The following is a 15,883-nucleotide window of genomic DNA, read 5'->3' as shown; positions in this document are numbered from 1 at the left end:
GCAAAGCTCGCACTGATGGGATGTCCCTTGCTCTGGTGGCACTGGGGAGGTGGCACAAACCTTGGTGCTTGATGGAGACAGGACCCGCGCAGCCCAGGCAGGGTGTCCTTGCATCCAGGCTGAGAGAGGCTTTTCCACGGCGGGGAGGGGACAGCACTGACAGGGGCTTTCTGCTTGGTCCAGCTGATGTGCAGGGCACGGAGCTGCTTTCTGCAGTGCCCCCGCCACGATCCCCAGAGGAGAGCTGATGCTGGAGCAGGTTGGCTCTTCCCTCCTGCATGTTGGCGCTCCGGGCGGTGGGAGCGTGCGAGGAGGGCGCGTGGCTGTGCCTCAGCCTGGTCTGCGGAGCCCTGCCCGGGGTGATGGTGCCCATCCCCACTGACCATGACACTTCCCCCCCCTCAAGGCTTGCTCTGCTTGTTCTGCTGTAGGTGGGAGGAGGTCACCCCGAAGACGGGTTGTCCAGCAACCCCAGCATGCTCCACAACCATGTCACACTTCCGTCACAGCCCAGCTCACTCCCTGACCTCAGCAGGCAGCAGGACACGTACAGCGGTAAGGCAGCTCTGCACGCGTGCACGCTTGAGGCTCGCCTGCTGTGGGGGAGACCAGGGTCACCCGTTAGGCCCAACCCTCTGCATCAGCAGCCTGGGGGCAGGTGGATGCTCTCGCAAGGCTGGTGCTTCCTTGCAGCACCCACAGGGCAGTTTCTACCTTGAGCCTTTTTCCAGAGGTTTGACCTACATCTTCCTGTCCCTCCTGCCAGCTGTGGGTGCTCAGAACTCCTGGGCCCTGCTCTGCTTGATCCGCAAGCAGCAAGTTGGGCTCTGATTCGGGGGGTGTGGGGGGGAAAGTAACAGGGAGCAGTGGCAGGGCAGAGCCAGCCCCGCTCCAGCTCCTCTTGCTGCGGACCAGCAGTGCAGAATGAGTCCAGGGTGCAGCACAGCGGGAGCAGGGCCTGGGGATCCCCCCTGCCCTCCATGTGGATCCGACCCCTCCAACCTCCATGTGTGGCTCTGCTTCCTCAGCAGGCTTGTCAGGGGGGCTGGGGCGAAGCAGCGTCTCCTCGGGGACCAGCGAAATAAAGAGGGAAGAAAAGGAGGACGAGGAGAACACGTCAGTGGCAGATAACTCGGAAGAGGAGAAGAAGGAGCTGAAACCCTCCCGGAACAGAACAAGGTGCTCTTTGAACAGGTCTCTCCCTTCACTTTGTTACCAGGCTGGGGGCATTCAGGCTGGGGTACAGCCACGGTGCCCCAGGGGCTGGGCTCAGCCCGGTGAGGCCGGTGGTCGTCCTGCGGCGCAGCCCCGCCAGCCCCTGCCCGCCGGGAGCCCCCCGTGTCCTCCCTGGCCCAGAGGCGGCACAGCCCAGGCTCCCGCTGCCACCCCGCACCCGGCCGCTTCGGGCTGTGCCGGGGAAGGGTCCCTGCCACCCTCTGCTGCTGGCTCCCGTCCCCGTGGCCACAGGGCTTCCTCATGCTCGTAAAGCAGAGGGCTCGCGCCCGACCCACACGAGCTGCGCCCGCCTGCGTGGTGGCTCAGGGCACTGCGCAAAAAGGACCGAGCGCTCAGCTCCCCTCGGCCAGGAGCGGGGAAGGTTTTGTCCTCCTCCCTGCTTCGGGTCCTCTCCACTGTCTGCTTCGGACTCCTGTGTCCTGTGTCCCATCCAGCCAGATATGTGGCAGCAGATCAGGTAGTGTCCTTCCAGTGTGCTGGCTTGTCTGCAACCTCGCCATCAGCTCAGAGACCTCATCAGGGTGATGTTGCCTGGCAGGGCAGCGCCAGTCCCGGTCCGGCCAGACTGCAGCCACCTCCTGCCCTGCCGGCAGAGGGCTGCATTTTCTCAAAACACGAGTTTGGGACACCAGTGCTGGCCCCAAGACCTTCTCCAGGCCACCCTGCATCCTCCCAGCAACATGCTCAGGCCTTAATCGCATTGTTGTGGTTTCTTTCTTTGTTGTTTAAAAACAAAACAAGCAAAAAAAAAAAAAAAAAGAGGCAGAAGAGCCTTAATTGCTTCTCTCCAAAGTCACTGCGTGTCCCTGTGCCTGAGCGTGGGACACTGGGCTGGCACGTCCCGGCAGGGACACGCAGGGCGCAGCGCCCCGGCTCGCAGGGCCACGCACGGGGTTCGGCGTCTCGGTGCCTCGACGTGTGTTTCTTTTCTGTGAGTTGACCAGTGCTGAGAGTGCACGCGAGGAATGTCCCTGTCTCGTTCTTATTTTAAACCATTAGTCAAGATGAGGATGAGGAGGACGATCTTCTTCCCCCAGAGCAAAAAGCCGAGAGAGAGAGAGAAAGGAGGGTCGCCAATAATGCCCGTGAGCGCCTGCGGGTCCGTGACATCAACGAGGCCTTTAAAGAGCTCGGACGCATGTGCCAACTCCACCTAAACAGCGAAAAACCGCAGACCAAACTGCTAATCCTACACCAGGCCGTATCAGTCATACTGAACCTGGAGCAACAAGTTAGAGGTCAGTGAGGGTCCCGGAGTGGTGATATTTTACGTATCTGATCGGCACGGGGCTGTCTGTCTGTCTGTCTCCTGTGACGTGCTATGGTGCCTCGCACTGTCTCTCTCCCCTGTGGCCTTGGGTTCCCAAGGCTGTGGATGTCCTTTTTTTTTTTTTGTATTCTTTTTTTTTTTCTTCCCCTTTTTTGCATCCCTGCTGTTCTCTCCTTTGTTCTCCACTGCCGCTGCGTGTGCTGCATGCCGGTCCCCGAGGGGGCACCTGCGCTGTCCTTGCTTTCCCACAGCCAGGTGTTTTGCTCAGCTGCTTGGCCAGCAAAATGAAAAAAAAACGAAACAAAACAGACAAAAAGCCCAGCAAATCTCTCAGAGGGGGCCCTCCGAGGGCTGCTCCAAGCACAGAGCCCGTCTCTGCCCGCGGCCGCAGCGAGCGATGCCCCGTCCTCCCTGCCCGCCCGGCGCGGGGCTCTGCGCTCCCGTCCCCACCCCTGCCCCCCCGGGATCGCCGGAGCCGTGCGAGGGGTGGCAGGACGGCGGCGCTGAGCCCGGGCTTGAGCTGCCCTCGCTGCCTGGACACACGTCTCCGATGGGAGCACTGCGCGTCCCTAGAGCAGAGCCGGGAGGTGCCCGCCCTGCCCCGCCGGGACACGCTCGCTCCCTTCCCGCGAGTGTCTGTGCCCGTCTCGGCCGCCCGTGCTGGTGCCGGGTGCCGCGTCCCGGCGGGAGGGGAAGCGGGAGGCTTGGCTTCCCGCTCCGGAGGACTTGGCTGCTTTGCCCCCGCATCCTGCAGTGCATGCTCCCGCTCCCCGGCCCCGCTGCGCAGGGCGCCGGGGCAGGTTAACCCCCTTTCTCTCTGCAGAGGCTGTTGTAACACGCATCGGTGGTTTGTGCCTGGCTGTGCTCCTCTCTGCTGGCCTCTGCTGTTGCATTGATGTTGGAGTCCTTTGTGCCTCTCTTCAGTTTGTAATTTTTTGCCTTTCATAACATGTATATTTTTTCCTGTCTCTTTTTTAATTTCCCCTTCCTTTTTATTTTTTATTTCGAGTTTTTATTTTTTGGTTCTGTTCTTTCCGATCTCCTACAGACAGTCCCCAGCCGTGACCTCTCGGTGGTCCCACTCTCTACCTTGTACTTGCTGCTTGCGGATCAAGGCAGGAGCCGAGGGGCGGTGGGGGGGCAGGGGGTAGACAGAGTTGGCACCGTGTTCACTTTGGTCTCCCACGCTTGTCCCTTTTTAAAACCTTCTTGGACGCAGCCAGGGAAGCAAGCCGAGCCCTGCGTGCTGCTGTCTGCAGGCGTTAGCGCAGGCAGTCAGGGTGTCCCTTCTCTGGCCTTCGGGCTGCTTTGCAGGAGAGAAGCTGACCCCCCCCATCCCCTCGTGGTGGGAGTGGGGCCGTGGGGTCCCTGCCTGCCTGGCCAGGGCTGCCAGGACCCTCCCGCTGCTGTCGGCAGCTGACAGGGCAGGAAGGGAAAGGATAAGATTTGCGGGGGGCCGAGCAGGCAGGTCAGTGCCCCTCCGAGCAGGGCACAAGGCAGCCAAGGCACCGCATGTCCCTGTAACCCGGAGGGCCCCCCCGGGGTGTGCAGCCCACCAGCAGCGCTCACCGGTGGCAGGGAAATGGCTCCGTCCTGCCCGGCTGCTGTCTGCGAGGTGCTGCTGGAGCTGAGTCCCTGCTGGGGCAGGCGCCAGCCAGGAGCCGCGGCTGCCAGCGTGTGTTCGGAGGAGCGAGCTGGGTTCCTGCCACGGGTGGGCTCGGGTGCCCCCCAACCACCCTGGGCGTGCTGGAGAGAAGGGGGCAGTGCCGGCTGGGGCACGGGGCAGCGAGGAGGGGACACAGGCAGGGACAAGGCAGTGAGGAGAGGATGCAGGCAGGGACAGTGGGCAACCCTCTGTCCCACACGGGCAAGCACTTGCCTGGGGGAGCCCTTGCTCCTCCCGCCACGGTTGGGCGGTGTCTGGAGGCTCTCCAGACCCCCTGGCACACCCAGGAAGGCTCTGACTCTGCGGCCCCTCTTCGGTGAAGGCTTATCCCCACATGGCTCCCCTGGAGCTGAAGGCCACAGTCTGTCCCAGTGCCAGGTCTCACCCGAGGACCCTCCTCACGTAGGTGTCTTTCCTGCAAGAATTTTTGCTCTGGGGGAGAAGGTCGTCTGTACAGAAAATTGGGGGTTTGGAGGGGACGGGCTGCGGGCGAGGCCATGGTTTAAGATGCTGCCAGCACGACTCTGCCTTCCCCCATGGTCCCTGCCTGTTTTGGGCACGCCTGGGGTGCTGCCAGTGGTGGATGCTCTCCCAAAGCTCCTGACTGTGCCTGGAAAAGAAAAATCACCCTTTTCCGGAGTGATTTTGGCTGTGTTGAAAGACCTGGATTCAGTGGCTGCATCCAAGGCTGACCCTCAGCAGCAGGCGGGCACTTGGCTCCTGCTCTCGTTGCTGCCCCCCACCCCTAAGAGGGTGCCAGGCCAGGCTGCCTGAAACGCCTTCACTGGGAGGATTTTGCTGCAGATGGGGTTGTTGAAGGAAACCTTACAAAGAGGGATTTGCTTTCTGCCAGAAAGTCTTTCCTTGGGGGATGAACCCAGTGGTTTTTGACTGAGACACCACCCACCCCACCCCCAGCCTTTTAGTTTTCAGCCAGAAATGAACAGAAAGGCGACATTTTGCAGAGGGGAGAAGGTGTCGGTGTCGATACTGCATCCACTGCCCACCCTCACCCCCAGCAGCACTTTCCAGCCCCGCGGGAGCCCGGCCCCGTGCTGGCAGCACCTTCACGTGGCTCGCAGAGGCGCAGCCCCAGTAGCCCGGGTCGCACCAGGGAGCGCCCGAGACGAATTGGCTTTGCAAAGTGAGGCTGTTTGAGCCGTTTCCAGTGGACACCAGAAGCACTACCAGCACGGCAACGTATAGCCCCCCACCCTTGGTACCACCCCCCTGACTAATCCCTGTGGTGCTATGAACCCAGCAGTACAGACGAGGCCTTGTCACTGGAAGACAAAGATCTGAGGGACCGGGAGAGGAGAATGGCCAATAACGCCAGGGAAAGGGTGCGTGTGCGGGACATTAACGAGGCCTTTAAAGAACTGGGACGCATGTGTCAGATGCACTTAAAAACGGACAAAGCACAGACCAAACTGATCATCCTACAGCAAGCGGTGCAGGTCATTCTGGGCCTGGAGCAGCAAGTACGAGGTATGGTACCAGCTGGCAGGTGCATTTCGGGGCCTTTCTCTCCCCCCACATCTCTGCGTGCGCGTGCATCTCTGTTGTGACTCCTGCTTTCGGGGCGAGGTGGTGTGTTTGCATCATCTGCACCCTCTCGCCAGGCTGAGCTTTCCAAAGCCCTGGCCCGGGGTGGATTCGAGGCCGCTCTGTCCGTCTCTCTTTATGCTTAATGGGAATTTGGCACCTGGATCCCATTAAGCAGCTTTGGAAAACTCAGTCCTCAACTCCCGGAGCTGGCTGAGGCACTTGGGGTTTTCTGAAAGCAAGCACATGTTTAAATTGGCGTGGTGTTTCAGCCGGGCATGGGGTTTTGCTCTCGCAGGGGTTCCGCCAAGTTACTGCAGCCACTGCAAGGAGCAGCTTGCATTGAGGTTGTTTCCTTGCATGGTCCCGTGTGTCTGTCCTGGGACTCTGTCCTCGCTCTCTGTTTTGGATGCTGCTGCTGTGCACGATGCTGTTGCCCAAACTGAGGTTGCTTCCCTCCCTCCCTTGCTGTTTTTGGCATAGAGCGCAATCTGAACCCTAAAGCAGCCTGCTTGAAGCGTCGGGAAGAGGAGAAAGTGTCCGGAGTAGTAGGAGATCCCCAGATGACACTTTCAGCTTCACATCCTGGTCTAGGAGATGGTCACAACCCTGTTGGACACATGTAAAGGTATCGTCCCCCTGCCCCGTGATCCCAGCACCCCGCTGCGGGTCCGACCCGTTGCCGACGCTCACTGCTCTGCTTTGGCTGCTCAGCCCCGCTCGTTCGGCGCCAGCCGACGTCCTTCTTAATTAACCTGCAGTAAATGACTTGCCCATGCGTGTTGGCTTGCCCGTGGGCACCCAGCGCCTCTGCCCACAGCAGGGGTGCAGCCCCGTAGCCGGGTCGGAGGGTTTTGGTGCTCTCACCAGTCTGAGCCAGCTCAGCTCTGCTCTGCTCTGCCCCTCCCAGCCCTGCCCCAGTTAGCTACTGGAAACCAGCAACTCCTTTGCCAGGTGGCTCTGGAGGAGGGAATGGGCAGATCCCAGAAGTGCCCAGGAAGACACGAAAGGTGAAATTCCCCCAGCGAGACCGTGGCAGACGCAGACTCTGCTGGGCTGTCCCCGTTTTTAAGGGAACCCCGTGCTCGGCCAGGAGCGGCTGAGCCCGTTTGGCCTGAGCGGGGCAGGGGTGTCGCTGGGGGACCCAGCAGATCCGGGAGTGGTGGCCCAGAGGCTCCCCCCTGCGTGGGGCTGCGGTGCCTCAGCCCACAGCACCCACATGCCCCAGGGTGTGGGGGGGCTGCGGTCCCCCAACATCCCCCACTGGGCTGGTGGGTGCCTGGGGCTGCCCTGAGGGGAAAAAAAGAAAAAAAGGCAAAGGCAGTGTCTGGGCAGAATAGTGAGCTCTCGTCTCTGCTCCACTGCAGACTGCTCCTGCAGAGATGAGGCTGTGGTAGGGGGACCTTGCGGCCCCCACCATGTGAGGAGCAGAGTTTAATTCTCATTTGGGTTTCTCTCACTTCAGGCTTTTGGGTTTTTTTTGTTTGTAGATCTTTTTGTTCCTCTGGATACAGAGATCTGTAGGAAGAAAACCCTCGGTGTGACCTGCAACCTTCTCGAACCATAAACTTTAGTACTGCTAATACTGACACACGTGGACGGATCCTGGCATGACGTAAGGGGTGGAAAAAACACTTTGTCAAAAGCAAAATGAAAACAAAAAATTGCCTTAAGTATAAAGTGCAGAACAGTCAATACATATCACTCAGTTAGGAGGGGGTGGCGTGTTCTCTTGGCTTGTTCACAAGCAGCCAGCAGCAAAATTGTGCCTAAGCTTGATATTTCTTTTTTAAAAAAAAAGAACATTAGTTATGAGATTTTTTATGTAGAACAAATAGCAATGCCTTTTGGTTTTTTTAGCTTCTTTTGCATATGTTTTGTAAGCAACGAAAAGAATTTTTTTTTGTATAAAAAAAATGTCTTGTACCCCACGCTTTTCTGCTGCTGTTTCTATAGTTAACGTTGCATCTTTAGGATCAACCAGAATATTAAAATTGTATTAAGAGAGACTGGATATAAAGAGAGGAATTCTCAGATTCGGCTCTGAAAGCCACTAAAAGCGAATGTAGCCACAGCGAGGGGATGTTCTTCCTTGCCTGGCTTGTACCTTCCATTATAAAAAAACAAACAAACTCATGTGCTGAATTCACCATCTCTTTGCTTTGGCCACTTCTGATTTGGGAAAAGGAAGTTAAACAGCAAAGCGAGTTGCAGCAGTGTCCCTCAGCGGTGCTCCCGCTGCTCCCGGGAGGTGTCCGAGGTCCATCAAGGGTCTCTGCAAGATTTGCTTTACTCCTGGAGAATCCCAGAGGCCGCGGTGCCCCACGGCTGGCCCGGAGCGTCGTGATGGGGAGGATGAGCTGCCGGGAGAGAGCAGGCCTTGGGGGGTGGAAGAGAACCGAGGGACTAGGGCGCTTTCAAGGTAAGCAAAGAAGCAACACGGATGCAAGAGGAAAGCCCAGGGTGGAGGAAAGCGCCTCTTGCCCACGCGTCTGAGCAAGGACCCGCCGTCAGAGGCACTTCCAGGGGCGGCGCTGGACAAAGGTGAACTGAGCAAAGCTGGAGGACTGGGAGGAGGCGGAGGCAGACGGAGCAGAGGCAGCAGCAGGACACGCGCCCGGCGACCTTACAGCAGATGGACCCGCGGACGCTGGCAGTGGGCAGCGGAGCCCGAGGCGGCAGGAAGGGGAGCAGCTACTGGCACACGCGCTCGCTCCAGCTCTCAGAAGCCACGACTGGCAGCAGGATCCCCGTCTCTGCGCAGCGTCTCCCCACGCTGGAGCCACCGCCGCTGCAGGTGCAAACCGCCGCAGGTTTGGGGAGAGGCGTGATTTCGCACTCGCCTTCCCCCGTTGTCGTCTCTCCGAAGCATCCTCAGGGGCCAACTCCACATGGCGTGGCACGCTGCCCGGCTCGCCACGGGGGTGCAGAGTGGCCACTGTCCCCTGCGTGTGGGCTCCTCTCCATGCTGGGAAGGACAGCGGCAGCGAGCACCCATCCTGCGTGAGGTGCTCCAGCAGCCAAGCTGGGCCAGCGACCCTGGCGCTCCAATGGCTTCCCAGTGTCACTCCAGAGCGCTCTGGTGTGCTCAGCAGGAGGAAGACCCCCCCAAGCCCCACCACGTGCCGGGGTGCCCTGGAGGTGCAGGAGCAAACAAAGAGGTGCCCAGTGGTGCTGAGCTGCGGCGGCTGTTCTGGAGTTGGCAATGGAAAAGCATCCACTGGGAATTTATTCTTGTTTCTTCCCTCTCCTTCCCCTTCTGAAATGTTTTGTGCCTGATTCTTCCGAGCTCTGCAGGCAGATATGTTCAGCCCCCCAGGAGTATGTTAAATCCCATCTCGGCAGCACCTGTAACACTCGGTCTGGGGCCGGCTGCGGCCCAGATCTGCCTGGCAGAGCCCAGTCAGGTCAGATAAATGGGAGCTGGCCTGGGGGGCACGTGGGGACAGTGAGTACAGTAGGACCCCCAGTATCAGGGTCCGTCTCTCCCCTCTGCTTCTCCGGCCTGTGCTCCTGGGGAAGCTGTGGCACAGGGGAAGGGGAGGACCGGCGAACAGGATTAGGTCCTGTGGCCTAACTAGCAGCCGCAGGCTTTGGCACACCTTGTGGTGCTCCTCTGTGCTCGTAGCTGTGCTTTGTGCTCCGCCAAAGCCTGCTGGAAATCCTCGGGATGTTGCTCATCTGCCACCTGCACCCGGGCACCGTGGGCTCAGCCCCTGCAGCATCTCAGAGAGGAGCCGCTTACAAGTGCTGGAGCCGCACGGGACGTCTCTCCCTGCTGCCCCTGGCGCCGGCACTGACCTGGCACTCTGCAAGGTCCAGCCACAGCTCTGAGGCTTTTGTGTGCTGCTGGTTTTTCCTGCCCACAGCGCAGCGCTCCTGCTATCGCTTCTGTGTGGCGAGACCCGAGCAGCCTCCAGCTCTGTCCCCAGGAAGCCAGGAGAGGTCAGTGCCTGCGGTCGCTGCAGCCCGGGAACACGCGTTCTCCTCGCCTCTGTCAACAGACATGTTTCAGCCTAATTAGCTTGTCAGGTTATGACACTCTTCCCTCCCTTGGGTTCTTCTGCCTGTTTAAGCTCTGGGCAGAGGGAGACAGATGAGGTTTTCGTCCGTGTGTGACAGCCGTGCCCCCACGGAGCAGCTCCCTCGCAGCAAAAGCCGCGTCTTCCTAAAGCCTCCTGCTGGGCTGGGTTGTGCTTCAGACGCTGGAGCGAGTTCAGTTTGGGGATGGTAAAACACGCAGGGAGGGGGCAGTGCCCCTCCATAGCCTGTCAGCAGGGTCAGGATGCTCAGACAACCCCGACTCATGCTCTGGGGTAGAAATCTGGGGACTCGGCAGCTGCTTTCTGCAGCGTGTAAGAGGCTGCTTCATCCCAGGAGCGTGTCTGCCCCGCCGGCACTACTGTGCTGGGGCTGGCAGGGCACTTGCTGCTCAGGGTTTTCAGCTGGCTCAGTGTCACTGCCCCAGGACCAAGGAGGGATGGAGCAATGTCCCAGCAATGGCAAGCTTGGAACCATACAAAAAAACCTAAAAAGTGCTTCCCCAACACTTGGATTTTGCAACAAGAATTTGCAGTGGCAGTCACATACAATTGGATTTAAAGAAAAGAGATTGTAGTCAAGAAAAATCAAAATTAGAAATTTGAGATTTATGATTTGTTCAAAATTTTGCTGAACTCATTCATCCCCTCTGAGTCCTGGCTGACACTCTGCAGGCCAGGGGGGACTCCTGAGGAGACAGAGCCTTTCCCATCATCCCCAAGCCACCAGGCACTGCAACAGAGATGGGGCTTCACATCTGCGTTGAGGTGGTTTAGATGCTGTTTTCCTGACAGCAAAACCAGCTGAACATCCTTGGCAAGGCTTGGATGAGTGTAAAGCCTCGGTGCCGGGCTTTGGAGATCTTGGTTCCTCCAGCAGGAAGGCGCAGTGTTGGGGGCTGGCAGTGCCTGGGGGCTGCCCCCGTGGTGTGGGGTGCTCTGTGTGTGCCAGCCCAGCGCGGCCTCGGTGGCATCTCTGCTTTCCAGCTGCACAGGGAGCAGTTGTGGAGTGGAGCAGGGAAGAATTACTTTGGCTTGCCAGTGTGTTTGGCTTGGTGTGAACATGGTCCCTGTAACCTGCCAGGGAAAGTGGCTTTTCTAAAAATGAGCACTGTCAGGTGCTGTCCCCAAAATACCACCAGGCCAGCCCTGAAATACCAGCCTCTTGCAATGAAACTCTGGTCTTTAGGTGTCACGGTAAGAGAATGCCAGCGTCAGCGCCCTCCCCAGCCCACGCTCTGCTGGCATCCAACTGTGCGATCTCACAGATCGCTTCTCTCCCCCAGACTTGCTTCTCTGCCTGTCTGCGTGTCCCTCGCGCCGGTGGTCCTGCAGAGAGAGGTGTCACGGGTGGGTGACATGCTGCAGGGTGGCTTTCAGTTTTCTGCTTCCTCTCTCAGCCTTGCATGCATGTGTTCTCCTGGGCTGCGTGCCCCTCACTGGGGGCCACGGGGCCCCCACAAAGCTTCCTTCAGTCACACAGGGAATCAGGGGAGAGGCTGCTTTCCCCTGGGTGCATTTTCTAGTTTCTCTTTTCCCAGGCAGCAGCAGCTGAGCTGCGTCACGGTCGAACAGCAGAACTGGGGTCCCTGGCACACAGCTGCCGTGGGACAGCTCTTGTGTGGCAGGGCCAGCCGTGGGGCTGCAGTCCTGGGGTCCCTGGCCCGAGGGACCCCCTCTTTCCCCCCGCCCAGGCAGCCCCCTGCCTCCCTGCACATCCTGCCTGAGAGCTGCGCATGCCGCCAGGTGCTGGGGAGTGTCTGGAATCCAGTTTATTAACAGTAAAAATTGCAGATTTTTTGTTGTTTCTCCCTCTTCACCTGCTTTTGCCCCAGAGCAAAACAGCTGCAGCCTCCCAGAGACTGCACCTTTATAGGCTCGTACGGACGGCGCTCGGCATCGACGGGAGGTGGTGGCAGTCTGCCTGCTCCAGCTCACAGCCCCGCAGCCAGCGCGCCCCGGGGAGCAAAATTCCAGCTAACCCCTGGTTTGGCAGTCGCTCCCCTGCCTGTGACCCGCCAGTCAGACCCACTCACAGCCAAGCAACTGCCTGGCTTGAGTTCAGCTCCAGCTCTTTGCCAACATCTCCTCGGGCTCTCTGCTCCCCTGCTTTTACAGCTTGCGCTGGTATCCTGCAGAGGTGCGTTGGCAGGAGGGACGGGACCTGGGACATCTGGATCCCAGCGTGTGCCCCTCCTGTCTGCCCTGAGCTCCAGCCCGCAGGCAGGGGCGCAGCACGGCCGGGGCTGATGGTTTGCAGGAGTCGGGGCAGTCGAGTTAGCTGGGCACCCCAAGATGCCACGTCTGGCTGTCGGGGGCAGGTCCACGCCAGCCCCCGCGCGCGGGGGTCAGTTTGCTGCCCACTGTGCATCATTGTGCCAGGGCCGGGGCTCTGGATGCTTTGCCGTTGGGGTTTGTGCCCTCTCCAGCAGAGAAATGCAGAAGTGTGATGTGAAACCTCCCCAGCTGTGACTTCAGTGCACGGCTTTTGCCCCTTGCCCGTGTCTCGGTGACGAGCTGGTTTCCTAGAGGTTTTGCACTCGCTGTCCAGCAGCGATTGAGAAGGGGAAGGACAGAATCAGGCTGGGATTTCCCCAGGAGTCTGCAATTTCAGGTTCAGTGCAGAAGCCGCTCTCAAAGGTCCTTTGTGTCTCACGCGTGTACCTGCTGAAGCCAGCAGAGCCTTCAGGCCCTGGGCAAGTCAGCGCCTCCTCCCCCTGGGCCAGCAGCGGAGCCTTGAAGGAGGCTTTTGAAACCCCCCCTCCCCTCCTGCAGCCCTGAGCTTTGCTCCCAGGGGGAGGCTGCCAGCTTCAGTGCCAGTGGAGCCCCTGGTCCTCTCGCAGGCCCTGCCGTGAGCCATGCTGGTGACTCTGGACCAGCTCCAGTTTCAGCAAGCCCCTGGCCTGGGGTTTTAGACAGGAGCAGAGGATGGGGAGGTGAAGCAAAGCTAGTACTGGAGTTGGGCCAGGACAAGCCACCAGCCCCCGAGGTGCAGTGCTGGCTAACCTGGAGCAAGCTGTGGCCACTGGATTCCCCCGTTCCTGCTCGACACCAGCAATAGCAAGACCTGCTTTCTGTACCACAAGCTTGCACAAGGTCTTTGCCCTGTTAAATCCTATGCAACCCCCTCTCCCCTCACCCAGGGCTCTCCAGATCCCAGCCCAGCCCTTCTCCCTGCTCTTGTCCATGACTGCTGAGCTCCCGCTCCCTGCTGCTCTCAGGGTCCAGCTTCATTTCTAGCAGCTCTAACAGCATTGCAGGACCTGTGCCCTGGAGCTGGGGGGTAGATGAGGGGTGGGACCACAGGAACACCCCTTCCAACTCATGCTGCAGGAGCCAAGCACTGAATCGGAGGGGGCAAGGCCTGGTCCTAGGGCTCTTCCACGCACCCTTCACCCTCCTGTGCCTTCTGCTCGATACTTGGCAGCTCCCTGCGAGCATCCTTCATCTCGCGCCGCCTCCCCCAGCGCCCCTGAACGGAGATGCTGTGTCCCACCTCGCTGCTGCCCGGCTCCAAGGGCAGCTCTTAGTGCCCAAGCCTCAGGCCTGGCTTGGCTGCTCTTCCTTCAACCACTGCAAGCCTGAAGGTGTGTTTTCCTCCTCCTGCGCTCCCCAGTCTCTCCAGCCAGCACCTCTGAGCTGTTTCCCCTCACACGCAGCCGCTGTGGGTTTCTTTGCAGTGGGGCAGAACCGTGCCGCTGGCTGCCCAGCTGCTGGGGCGGAGGTTGGAGGACGGGAGGTCCCGTGGCACGGCCGCCCCTCGCTGCCCCTGGGGCAGGCATGGAGGGGCTCAGTTGCTGTGTGCAGAGGTTTGATCTTCAGGGCAATTCCCCCATTCTGCAGAGCCGGCAGCTGCGGTGCCTTTGCCACGGGGCTCCCACAGGAGCTGGGTGTGGAGGTGGGCTCCGCTCCGGAGGGTGCTGCAGGCTGCGTGTCCTTTCTGCCAAACCTTCTGTGTCCACCTTGTACCCCACCCTCGGGGGCGAGAGGCAGCCCTGCCATGTCTCCATGCTGGTATTTCTGTTCCTCTGCTTGTGTACGCCTCTGCCTCCTCAGGTCTTGCAATTCTGAGCACCCACCGCGGCAGAAGGAGAGGGAATAAAACTCGCACCCTGTTACATCTGGGCACGGCGCATATGGGTGTCAGTGCGGGAGAGCAAAGGGGTTTGTGCTTCAAAAAGGGGTGTCCCGGGTACCGAGGCCTTTTGCCGAAGAGCGTCCCTGTGCCCTGCGTCCCTGGGCTGTGCCCAGGGGGCCCGTGGGGCTCCCCGCAGCAGCGAGCTGGGGACACGGCGGTTCCCCCTTTCCTGGTGCTATGTCTTCCCAAATCACTTGAAACCCACCAGCTTTGGAGCAAACCTTGGAACGTGGGACCTCTCGGGGAGGGAAGGAGCTGCAGGGAGCCGGGCACCCCCCTGCCAGCAGTGGTTCATTTGCCAGGAGAGGGGAGAGGAGAAAGAGGCACCTGGTGAAGCGGAGCAGGTGTGACCCCAACCACACGCTTGGACCTCACGGTCTGCAGGAAATGACCCGTTTTCTATGGAGGGTTCCAGCTCGTTGGGGAAACGAACCATTACTGGGTTGCTCTTTCTATATATTTTTGTAGGACGGGGAGGGGTGGGAAAGCAGATGGGAGATGCCTGCAGAAGTTGTTTATTTTTAACCCCGTAGAAATTTTTGGGTTGTTTTTGGATTTGGTTTTTTGGCCTTTAAAAAATGGTCCTTGCTTTTGATGTTTATGCTGCCTACCTGTAAATCCAGATGTACTTAAGTGGCTGAAATCCTTGTTCTTAAATCAGATACACATTATAGTTTTGAACTATATATATAGTAAATATATATATATATATGCCTAACCCAGCAAAAAAAAAAAAAAATAAAGTATTTGGGGGTGGGAAAATGCGTTGTTCTTTGAAAGGAATCACAATTGGGGGATAAAATTGTGTTTCTGAGTGCCTCAAGATATGAATTGTTTTCATTTTTTTAAATAATTTTATACAAGTGTCAAAACAGCTGGCTGGATTATTTGGAATTTTTAAATAATCCTAACTTTTTTAAAGTAGATTTTGAGAACTGTCCTGTATATAACAGTAATGTAGCAATAAATGTGACATTTTATAACAATATTACTTTTTTTCCCCATATCTGTCTTTCAGATGTTGTATACCTATGAATGAAAAGTTGTAATAAAGGTTTTACCTTGTACTAAAAAAAGACAAGACAAGACAAGACAGGTTTTCAGACACTGTCCCCTCACTCTCTGTTCCTGTGCTCTGGGCACGGGTCCCACCCACCCGAATCACGCTGTGGTGCAGCCTGGGGTGCTCCGGACCCCCCTGCACGTGGCCGTGGTGAAGGTTTCCAGCCGTAGGATCTGGGCACCTTCCCCAGCGGCCGTGGGAAGCGCCTGGGCAGACAGGGGGGTGCTGGGCTCTCCCCGCTGCAGCACAGCTGCTCCCGGGGCTCTGCCGTGGTCGGGGGGGGTCCCTGCCACCTCTCCGGGCACTGGGCCCGTCAGGCACTCTGCATTTTAGGGTTATGTGTGGTGGGGATCTCGTCTTCGGTTTTAGTGCTGGCAAGATTCGTGTTGGGAATGCAGCCCCGGCCTGGCTGGAAGGAGGGGGTGTCGCAGCACAGCGGGTGTTTTCTTGCCTCTGCCCTGCCCTGGAGAGCACCCAGCGAGGGCGGTACCGGCAGGGTGCAAGTTAGAAATCGGGTCAAACGCACCCAGCCCATAGCAGGAGCCCAGCATAGACTGGGAACGGGGGGGACAACATGGCAGAGCGTTCAAGGGGGCTTAAACCCTGCAAGAATGGGCTGGATCCAGTACCGGAGACAGCCCAGCCCCATAGGTTGTCGCCCCCCCAGGCTCGGCCGTGGGGTGAGGCTGTGCCCTGGCCAGGCTCAGTGGTGGCATCTGTCCCCATCACCCTCTGCCAGGGGCCCAGCCCCGGCCCCGGCATCTTCAAACCCTCCGCTGCGCTGCCCAGCCGGGCTCTCCCTGCCCAACTCCTCCCGGCGTCACCGGGCAGGTCCCCAGCATGTTTGTTGTTCTGATCAGCAGGTATTTCCCCAAATCGTCACAGCTTCAACCCTTGTGGTTTCCGGGGCTGGGTCAGCCCTCTG

The 15,883-nt window shown here is 58.9% G+C and overlaps 1 protein-coding gene across 12 annotated transcripts in view; it reads left to right on the top strand.

Annotated features, from left to right (window-relative positions):
* The window catches only part of TCF3 (transcription factor 3), an 81,860-nt gene extending 66,977 nt beyond the window's left edge, over nt 1–14,883 (top strand). For 4 of the 12 annotated variants that reach the window (XM_074928175.1, XM_074928173.1, XM_074928184.1 and 1 more), the window contains 5 exons: nt 432–555; nt 1,029–1,194; nt 2,236–2,474; nt 6,201–6,345; nt 7,208–14,883. In XM_074928175.1, the coding sequence (XP_074784276.1) occupies nt 432–555; nt 1,029–1,194; nt 2,236–2,474; nt 6,201–6,343 (672 nt within the window). In that variant the 3' untranslated portion in view covers nt 6,344–6,345; nt 7,208–14,883. Of the gene's footprint in view, nt 1–431; nt 556–1,028; nt 1,195–2,235; nt 2,475–5,433; nt 5,661–6,200; nt 6,346–7,207 lie in introns of all 12 variants that reach the window. The other 8 variants (XM_074928182.1, XM_074928180.1, XM_074928178.1 and 5 more) reach the window with 8 other exon arrangements.
* Nucleotides 14,884–15,883: the final 1,000 nt, after the last annotated feature.

This window comes from Athene noctua, chromosome 27, assembly GCF_965140245.1.
Source record: "Athene noctua chromosome 27, bAthNoc1.hap1.1, whole genome shotgun sequence".
NCBI classification, from domain to species: domain Eukaryota; kingdom Metazoa; phylum Chordata; class Aves; order Strigiformes; family Strigidae; genus Athene; species Athene noctua.
Note: the sequence above shows the minus strand (reverse complement) of the source record. Positions and strands in the feature narration are given on the sequence as shown.